This window comes from Plasmopara halstedii (assembly GCF_900000015.1).
Source record: "Plasmopara halstedii genome assembly, contig: Scaffold_3109, whole genome shotgun sequence".
NCBI lineage: Eukaryota > Oomycota > Peronosporomycetes > Peronosporales > Peronosporaceae > Plasmopara > Plasmopara halstedii.
In genome coordinates, this window is record NW_020190012.1 from 838,061 (window position 1) to 848,446 (window position 10,386).

The 10,386-nt window shown below is 46.2% G+C and overlaps 2 protein-coding genes across 2 annotated transcripts; both read right to left on the minus strand.

Moving 5' to 3' along the window:
* Window positions 1–5,878: 5,878 nt before the first annotated feature.
* On the minus strand, window positions 5,879–6,547 carry PHALS_07498 (uncharacterized protein; the record flags this gene model as incomplete). The annotated part of the gene is made up of 3 exons (XM_024720974.1): window positions 5,879–5,957; window positions 6,061–6,367; window positions 6,481–6,547. 3 exons carry the CDS (start codon window positions 6,545–6,547, stop codon window positions 5,879–5,881), a joined length of 453 nt encoding a protein of 150 aa, XP_024586120.1.
* A 1,494-nt stretch (window positions 6,548–8,041) lies between these two features.
* Window positions 8,042–8,390, minus strand: PHALS_07499 (uncharacterized protein; the record flags this gene model as incomplete). Its single annotated transcript, XM_024720975.1, has 2 exons — window positions 8,042–8,109; window positions 8,147–8,390. The coding sequence occupies 2 exons, from the start codon at window positions 8,388–8,390 to the stop codon at window positions 8,042–8,044; spliced, it is 312 nt and encodes a 103-aa protein (XP_024586121.1).
* Between the last annotated feature and the right edge of the window lie 1,996 nt (window positions 8,391–10,386).

The window sequence follows — 10,386 nt, forward strand, 5'->3', positions numbered from 1 at the left end:
ACTGGTGATGCCCCAAGGCTGTCAATTGCACCAGCAACATTTCATCGTCTTGTGACGCAATTGTTCAGGCCCACTGCATGCGCACGAATAAGCTGTATGCTAGTGCCGATAAGTATACATTCGGCGCGGAAAAATTCCCTTTTCATGGTGCTTCATTGGTAAGCGTGGTCTTCGAGCGAATCCCGCAAAGGTCAAGGCCATTGCAGACTGGCCATACCTAATGAATCAAAAGAACTTGCGCAAGCGGCTTAGCTTCGCCAACTACTTGCACAAGTACAGCGCAAAATGTGCGGAAACGGCACGGCCATTGTCGAATCTCCTAAGAACGGTAAGGAACGGTGTCGGAACATTGAGCATCGGGAGGCTTATGACAGGGTCAAAGACAGCCTCCTTCATGCGTAAATACTGGTGTTGCCAGACCCCGATCGTCCTATTAATGTAGCCTTTGACGCTTCGGACTTTGTCATCGGTTGTGTGCTTCTGCAAGCAGACGCCGAGGGGCGAAATCGGGCGATCGCTTTCGAATCTAACTAGTTTCAGGCTGCGGAGAAGAACTACCCAGTCCACGACAAGTAATTACTTGCCATGATGTATGCACTTGTCAAGCTCAGGGTGCGCCTGCTTGGCTCTAAGCCTTTTGTGATCTACACAGATCATGCGGCACTACGCACTACGGCATAGTCGCCTCACCTCTCGCAAAGGATGACCAGGTGGCTCTCATTCTTCGCAGAATATAACTTCGAGGTGGAGTATCAGCCAGGAAAGCAGAATGTTTTGCCTGCTGCGTTGTCTTCCAGGCCGATTTCTGAGCCTGCTCATGTCACGACGGTGACATCGTCAGTGACGGATTTCATCCGCGCCGTTTACGCGGGCGGCGGTATGTGTGTAGATTTGCTACAAGCTTTCGAAAGCAAGGAGTTTGGAAACTCGGACAAGGAATTGTCGGCACGATTGCACGCACGTTTATACCGTTATCCGTTTAGTAACGGGTTGCTGTATTATAGCACTAAACTCAACGGATACGCCTCAAAGTGTGGTTCTCACGATGAGGATTTGAAATTCCGTATTCTTTATGAGGCCCACGACACCCCACTCAGTGATCATCTCAGTCGTGAGAGGACGTACAGCACTGTGTGTTGCCGCTACTGGTGGTCCAAGCTGTACAAACGGACGAGCCCTATTTGCGCACGTGTAAGAAGTGTCAGAGGGTTAAACCCTCTCTGAATGCGGTGGCGCCGCTAGCTCGTTTCCCGGTATCCTCCGAGACTTGGCAGTTCATGAGTTTGGACTTTGTGTTTGGCCTGCCGAAGGAATTGGTGGCAAAATGGTGTGGTGGTATTTGTCGACCGTTTGAGCAAGATAGCTTATCTTGCTGCAGTTTCGGACACCATTGACGGTGTGGGTACAGCGACGCTGTGTGTCGATCGTGTCGCGCGTCATTGGGAAGTTTGGTCTACAATCTTTAGGGTGCTGGACATCCAGCTGACTTTGTCAACAGCGGACCATCCGCAGACCGATGGTAAGACTGAGCGAGTGAATCGTGTCGTTAAAGACGCTCTCCGCAGCGTCTGCGCTAAGGTGCCGAATCTTTGGAGCTTCATACTGTTTCTTGTGGAGTTTGCCCTAAACAATGAAGTGCATGCGTTTACCGTCTACGCGCCGTTCTACGTGAACGGGCTTATTAATCCTCGCATCCCGCTGACGTCGCGAGCCCATGGCTCATGGCTTGGTGGGGGAGGAATAGCCGAGCGGCTAGCTGATGTCGCCCCCTCACTGTCCTGTTCACCATACTGAGTATCTTACGATACGTTTGCGGTGTGATGGCTGAAAGCCAAGGCATGCAGAAAGAACATGCAGACGGAAGAAGCAGAAGAAATGCTGAAAACATTGAGGTCGGAGACCTGGTTTTATTAAATGCTAAAAAACTTGCTTCAAGTCGAAACTACGTCCACGGTTTATCGGACCATTTAAAGTCATGGCCAAGAAAGGCCGTTCGTTTTTGCTAAACCTCCAAGAAGGATGCGCTCCCACCCGGTGTTTATGTTGGCTTGCTATAGCCGTACCGGGACCCGGCGCAAGTGAACGTTGAAGCGTTGGTGCCGGGGCGGCACCCAAAGGCGTTAGGCCACCTAAAAGCTGAACCAGCAAATGTTTCTAGCACGGAGTACATCAATTTCCGTTTCCAACGGCGCCAGGCGCTCCACCATCGCACGAATGATGCATTCGTCGCTCAACGGCTAGGAGCCGCTCCGACTGAGCACGGTAGCCCTCAACGTTAGACAGTTGGTGCACAAAGTGCTCCAAGCTCTCGAGGGCTTCCGCACAGCGGTATGCGACTCGGAAAGATGCTCGGCGAAGTGCCGATGACGACAGACTTTGTCCTCAAGAGCTCGAAGAGCATCGCGAGTCACCGACAGCGACCGACCAGGTCGTCATCGTCCGTCGCTGACTCTTCTCGATGAGAACAATGGCGTCCACTATCAATTGGGACGCCTAATGGGTCGTCGTCGTCGACAGTGTCAAACCCAATATCTTGTGAAGTGGCGAGGATGCCCCAGCTCTGAGAATTCGAGGGAGTTAGAGGTGCCACTTCGGCAAGACTGCTCAGACGATGTGAACGCTTATGGTCAGAAGCATCATGACGATCTGCGTCGTCGTACGCCCCGCTCTTCTCGGCGACAGCCCGGGAAGCCGAATGCCATGAGTTGAGCACAAGCTATGGCCCTGAGTTACTGTGGTCATTGACTCACCCGTGTGAGAAGCCACAGATCTTGCGTGAGCGTGATGGACTATTCTATATGTCGCAAGGCAACAATACGTAGAAAGTTGGCGTTGCGCCTTGAGTTTGGCATGCTCGAATGGATGATGGCGTTCTATGCGCACGTCCTCTTACTTGTGGCTTCGATGTAACTTAGACTGCGAGAAAAATTTCCAGTGTCGCATCACCCATCGCTCAAAGAGCTCTTCATCATCTGCATCGAATTCACCAGTGGCGAGCACCACAGAAATCGTTCGCAATACGGGTATAGGAGTCCCTTCTTTTTGAGCTCGAAATCGAACGTGGAAACTATACCTTGAATTACTTTAGGTACCAAGAAGCGAGCTCGGAGAGCTTATCGTTGGTCATGCTCAGCTTGTGTAGTGGCCAAAGGTCCAACTGCGTAGACGCCGAACGATCGAGCGATTGCGTCTTTCGCTTCAGTAGCAAGATCCGTCGAGCGGAAGTTGTATTCCACACGAAGGTCTTTGACCGGCCGAGGATGCGCGCGCATAGCCGTAGCCTCTAGCTACGGCTCCTGACCCTCGTCGAGACAATTAGTAATAATACCACTTCCTCCAGAAGTCGAGAAGTTGGGACACGATGTCCGAGAGGTTTGCACAGGGCTCACGTCGCGCCGTTGGCGCACCTCGCCCCCTCTTCTTCCCATCCCAATACACGAAAAAACACCAAGCCTTGCTGGTTCAGGGCGCCCAAACTGAACCAGCAAGGCTTGGTGTTTATTCGTGTCATAGACGCAGGGATAGTTGAGCAGAGAATGCGTTAAGACGGTCCTAGGAACGTAAAGTTGGCTTAGACACGCGAGCCTTGTACAATGCAACAATTCAATGTGCATAATAGGTATTCACACTTTTGATGGGGAGAATGCATCGGGATTTCACGTAACCTGGTAAGAAAGGGCGGATCACACAAGGTGGTGTGACCGTACAATGGTGTGGATAACACATGACAGTGTAATCACACAATGATTTGGCTACTCCATAAAAAGAAACCAGTACGTGGCGGGGCTGCCAGTAGTTATGCCCATTAATTAGGTTTTACTAATAAAATAGTGGAACCTAGGGTTTTAAATATAGGCGGCTCTGCCGCAAATAAACCGATAAATACAGTTATACTTTTGAGCGGAAGAGTATATCTGCCTTAAATTAAGGTTTCGGGTACTCTTGAAGGTAGCGGATTGCAATCCGCTACGCTCATACTCATTCTTGTATAGAATATAAGTTCGGTGACCTAAGTATCCTTCCTCTATGCAAAGAGCTACGGCACCCCGCCGAACTATAAGTGGCGTACATTAAGAATCAGCTTTATCAAACACAAATACTGAAGATATAAATGTACTGTGTTCAGTAATAAATTATATGTACTGCGCAACGTGAAGCTATCAGCCTATGTGTCTCTCGAATTTTTAAAAAATTTATCATCCTCACCTGTTCCTGTACCCTAATGCATCTGAGCTTTGCGCAAAAGTTTGTTGAATGCGTTCACTAGGAGATGGTCCGTTCGGTTTTAGCCCAACAACCACCTAGTTGTAGACCACACTGAAATAAACATATCATTTCATCTTCAAAGCCATTACGCAATCGTGAACGGCCAACGAGTACCTACTGTGCGTAAGGTTTACCCCATCCACGACTTGTACCATTTGCTCCTGCTATTACGACCCCAATCTGCATCGGAAATCTTTCTCTTGGGTGCCACTACAGCTTAACGAGCCCTGGAAAAGTTAGGAGGTCCTCTCGACCGAGGATCTTGGAGCCTAGCTCGAAAAGTATGCCTAATCGTACTATGAGGAGAACGGTGATAGTAAATTTACAACTCGCAACCCACAACCTCCGTAGACAACGTCAACCAAAGAGGATGCGCTCGCTACGCCGATACCCCCCGCACAAATTGTGCACTTCATGCCGGTGTAAAATGTTGCGACCAGTTGTTACAAGACTCGCGCTAGGGACCATCTCGTTACCATTCAGCTGATCCTGGTTCAAAGGGTCGTCTGCAAGCGTAGACTCGCAACAAATGTCGCGGACTCCACCACGTCATGTATGTGGATTTTATTCACTAGTAGTCGCCTTGCGAGCGCTTTCTACCCCCCCCATCACCACATCATTAATGTATCAACTAAGCCTGGAGCCGGATTACGGTACAGCTTGAGCTAGCCCACATAAAATACCGGGTGGTGCGCATCCGTTTCGGAAGGCTTAGGGTATGCGCAAGGCCCCGCTTGGCCATAACCTTTAATGGTACGATAAACCGTGGACGGAACTTCGTCTTAAAGGCAGCAGAAATTGCACGGGTAGGTTGTCTTTCAGCAATTACTAAAAACCAGTTGGACTGCAATTAACGAGTCGAATTGCATGACCAAGACCAGATCTACTTCTTCAAAAGATTTTAAGGATGACGGGGTAGTATAAAATTGGATGGTTCCTGTAGATGCATATAATACGTTACACAATGCAAATGCAATGAGCGGAAACATTTCTCTCCAGCAACGTGGTGTATCGGGGTGGTAAGTGTCCCAAGCGATTTACGCACTTCATTTGAGCATCGTTCAATGTATGGTCAGCGGTGAACGTTTCAAAATAAGAGTTCAGGACCTCATAAGAACATTGCTAAAATGCACAAATATTTGATAATAGCCACAGGCAAACTATGTTGACTTTAGGAACGGCTTGGCCGTATCCTTACCGACTATGGGTTTTGCTGACAGCAGCGCGGCAAGTCATTTGGCTCAGATTGTCTATGAGACGACCATGGCGAAATTGATAGACGTATTTTTTTTTATGCTATCACGATTCGTTTGTTGTACTCACCACAAGAGCTTTCAAGTGCAACGGGGTCGCCTCGCACCTTGAACAGAGGAATTTTCTATTTAAAAAGGAACGTTACGTATAGCTCGACATGAGGTCTTAAGCCTACGTATCTCGTGAAGCTCTTCACATATTTCTACCGCTCTAATCAGCAGCAGTTCATGAGGACTTTTGACCTTGACATATAATGATTCTTGTGCGTACATCATAACACAATACGTAACTCGTTTTATTTTTAGTTTGTGAGATCTATCCTGGGGGTACTCTACCTGTAAAGGAGTGCGACACTTGTCTAAACCCCACTTAGAGAGTCCTTATTGCCCTCTCCAGCAGGAGTTGCTGTTGTCAAAACTTTATTACCTGCTCGAGAGCTGTGAACTCACAACGACATCAGGGTCAAATCGATGCCGATAACACCACACAGAACAAATTCTAGCGCTTAAGCGTCTTGTAAACCCCTAACACATGACTCACCAAAGCTTTGTTAGAGCCAAGAGCTGGCTGGCACCAATGGCCTTGCTGCGCCATTCGCCAAATCTGCCATGTTCACTAAGGTTCACCTGTTTCCTTTGATCTTTTGCAGCCCAAGAAAAATTTTTTTTGCGATGCCTGGCATCATGCGGAGTTCTCGAAGCACCAAGGCCTATCGTACCCTCAACACTTGCGTGTACATCAAGCAGGCCTCCGCTGCTTTTGCTCCCAATTGCGATCCCGAGTTTTGGAGGCTCGAAGCTCACCGACACTGATGTGAACTCAGTATTGACCAAGTAGGGTGCCCCACCTGACAATCATCCCTGTATTTTGGTTGGGCTTCTGCTCTTGAGCCTACGACCCACTTCAAGGAAAAGATGAACGTATTCTCTGCCCCAATCTACTAGCCGGGCAGTCACATACTATGAATCCCGCCATCCCGTGGCAGAAGTACGAACATGTATAGACTGAACTCCGGCACTAAATCCATCGTCAAAGCCTTCACTCGGAATAGCTGGTTGAGAATCAGGCCTATGCTTAGATCTTTCGATAGATGCCGCCGCTTCAAAATGTTTGGGTAAGGGGCTTTTCTAATTAAACATATCGAGATATTGTCAATAAACGCGTCTTGTGAATATTCATCTTGTGCATTCCCTGCTCGATAGCAAAAAAAGCGCAAGCGCTGGCGGAATTCTGCGGTGGGAAGGCAGCACGCGGCTCCTCACATAGTTGCGGCATGAATGTAAAACGCTCAGGCGTCATTACTTTACACGTATACACCGAGCGGTTTGTCTGGTAATTTAGATTTGAAAGGGAAAATGGAGTGAGTCGCTCATCTGTGATCAGAGCTGTATCCTTGGCTAGCTTCGACACCCGGGTTATATATTGGGTGGTTCCACCTTTTCTCTCTTCATGGAGATAATATTGAGCTTCAAAGACTTGATATATAATGGGGTTGTATTTTTTTACCATAATTGACGAACCATCCAATATTCGTTCTGGTCGAACGCCTCCGTATTTTCTTAAGCTTCTCGGTTTGCGATGATTGAATCGAGCATCTAGAGCCACACTCCAAAGATGCTTGCAATCTAATGATTGGACTAATACTAATAGCTCTTCAAGCGGTTAAAATCTTTTCGATTGTAAGCACAATGAATTAGGTGTTTTCTATCTATGGGTCGTTAATGTGTATACAGCTCCTTGTTTTATGAAGACTAGGGAGTGTTCAAAACTCCCAGTAAAGAATCATTTTTCTGACCTATAAAACTTGTACTAGGATTGGAACGCTAAAGATTGAGTGCATTTATGTTAACGTATATATTGTCTTCAAATTTTTATAAAGCACAGCAAAACCTAGTAACTGCCCTCGGCTTAGTTGCTATCTTTTCTGGAAGCCCTGAGGCCATCAGTTGTGATCTGATGAGCCACCAATGTTTTGACATTGAGTAGTCTAGGCTAAAACAGGTGCTGAATACAATTTCATTGAACGTTGAAAAGCATCAGTTTGTCGTCGCTATCGAGTCAGGCGTAAGCGTGCAGTATTATGCAATTCTGACATAAAGCCATATATCAAAAGTTCATTTAATACCGCAATTGTCGTGTATAATGTTGCGCCAACGTGTATGTCTGCATATTGTCCACTGCATTTTAACTCTTTGGTAGAAGGTTATGACTCAAATGCACCGGTAGTCTCTTTACCGCGAGGATTAGCCCAAAGAAGCGACGCGTATCTTATCATTGATTGGAAATCCTCCTTGCACGCCATCCTAAAATTCCCCGGCCCGAGAAACTATGGTGAACGTAATTCTTGTTTGCTTAGGCGCGGAGGCAGGAGTGTCAATGTCGTTGAGATCGAGACATAAAAGTAGAGTTTGACGATGAGCTTGAAGTTGGTGGCAACTGTGATGATCGATGGAGATGGGCACCTCCAAGGCAGTGAATGGGCACATCCCGCATTGTTTTATAAATAAATTGCACTCCGACATTATTTTTGGGCTCGCTGGGGGTGAGAATAGCGTGATAGTGGCGCGGCTGGATTACCAGCAAATTGATCTATTATGAATCAGTGGCAATACAAAGGAATGCGCACCGGATCTTCGTGTCGTTGGTGCAATCATTCGCATTGCTTTACGACTTTGGTTATGCCGATGTCCCATACTTCGGTGACAGCTCAATGCTGTCAAGAATTGACGATAGACATAGTTAAAGAAAGAGAACCGTGATTGGTGTTGGATACACGGAGCGACCGCATAATTCAGCGCACAAATTGTCGTATTCACGACGACAAAGTTTCGACTGCAACCGAAGGGAAATCGAACATCATTCTTCCGCATGCTCTTTTCGCTAATAACAAGGTCGACAGATACAAAAGTATTGCGACTAGAGTAATCGTGGTATGGATAACGACAGATCTTGAAAAGAAATGTGAAGATGAGTTTTTGCTTTGCTTATGTTGAAGATTTGGGCGCTTGAATTTGTCGTACTGAATTAGATCCTATGTACATTCAGTCATCAAATTAATTTGTGTATCGATCCCCTTAAATATGCTTAACACGATAAGTATATCATTAATGACAATAGAAGATGGCATTCTCGCCTAAAAATACTTTCGTGCACGCGTGCTCTATGGTCCATAGAATCCAAATTTTGATGTCGAGGTTAAGATTAACATTGAAAAGAAACTCGAATATATATATATATTGGTTCTCATGCCTGGGCGATATTTGCGTACGCTTTCATGTCCTTGATCTTCCGATCGACCGTCGTCTCGAGCTCCAACTTCATATCCAGTATGAGATCCAGGTGCCCCATTCGCGCGATGGTCGTTTTTATGTTGAATTTCCAGTGAACATACTTGTCATTTCCAAGCAAGTCGTTGGCTTTCTTCATCTTACCGCACAGTCAGGCAAGGTTTGGACTCATAACGTGATAAGTAGACAATTTTAGAAAGTTAGCATTGATCAAAGTACTAACCACCTCAAATAAACGACCTTCTTGTCTACTCGTTCCTATTGGTTTCTTATTTTGGTCCACGTCAAATGGTTGCCGTCAACCCATCATCGATAATTACCACCAGGTGGACAGTGCACATCTCAACTATCATCCTTACTCGCAATCATGAATCAAAGGTTTGCGGTGGTAAGGTGTAAGTAAGAAATCGGATACGATACTAACGCTCTGTACCTATTAACCTTGCGATATGCCTTGCAGCTGATACACTATGTTTAAGGCTTAATATGGCATTGCCGGGGACATTTTTGCTGATCAGGTTTTCGAGTTTCGTAAACGTGAAATTTAGATCAACATAAAGATTATGTTGGTGAGAAATCAAAATTTTCAGCTTGCTACGCTACTAGGATGCGCTGATGAAGTGTCATTGCGCATTACAAGTCCAAATAAATCAAGGCACGTAGGCAAAACCGATCAAAATTGACTTGTAAGCTAGCAGATAGCTATTTTTTAAAAAGTATCATATACGCATCTTTTTTACGTGTATAGTTTCAGAAGTTTGACGATCTCTAAGCCTTACTGCTCTGTCAAGGCCAAATCTCACAGGACGTTTGGTCCGTTTGTGGACGTTTTATCAAATTCTCGACGAGAGAGTGATGTTGATGAGTTTACGGCGATGAGTGGAGATGTGATGAACTTTGTCGGCAACAGTTCGAACAATCTATAATACAAATAAGCAAGCACAATGACGTCAGTTACGAGTCTTACAACAAAGCTAATAAAGCCAAAATATATTAATTTTACGAGTCGAAGAAACTATCTTTCGAAGATTACGTTGAGAAGGATGTCTTAACAATAAGAGCATGAATTGTATATTGATCGCTTTTCTTCAGCTCGCCAAGCTAAGCATGCTTTAGTTTTACTATGACTGCATCGGCTCTTACCTGGCAATAACTGCTTCAAATTGTAAGTACGTGATCACTTTGATGAGCGTAAACACCAGTTCGTTCGCGAGAGTACAACGTTGAAGTAATCAAGTTTGCTGCACTGCTGCAAGTCAGCGCGACATCCCTAGACTACACATGCTCGAAAGCTAGAGGCAGTCGCCCTGATATTCGGAGCGAAGGTAATTTGCTAAGTAGATAGAGTGCTGTAGCTCTAGACTGAGGCCCTCCAGGTTTTCTCGTTTGCGGGCTTGAAGTCTTCTTTATCTTTACAAAGATCAAACAGTTATGGTGCACTTAAAGAAGGATCAACTGCTGCTTGCATCTTCGAAGTACACTGGGCAATCTTATCGAAGTGACGCCTCAAACTCCCACGAGTTTCGGAGTCGGGATATCCCCGCCACTTCACCAGATATTGGGTTTGACCCTGGTGACG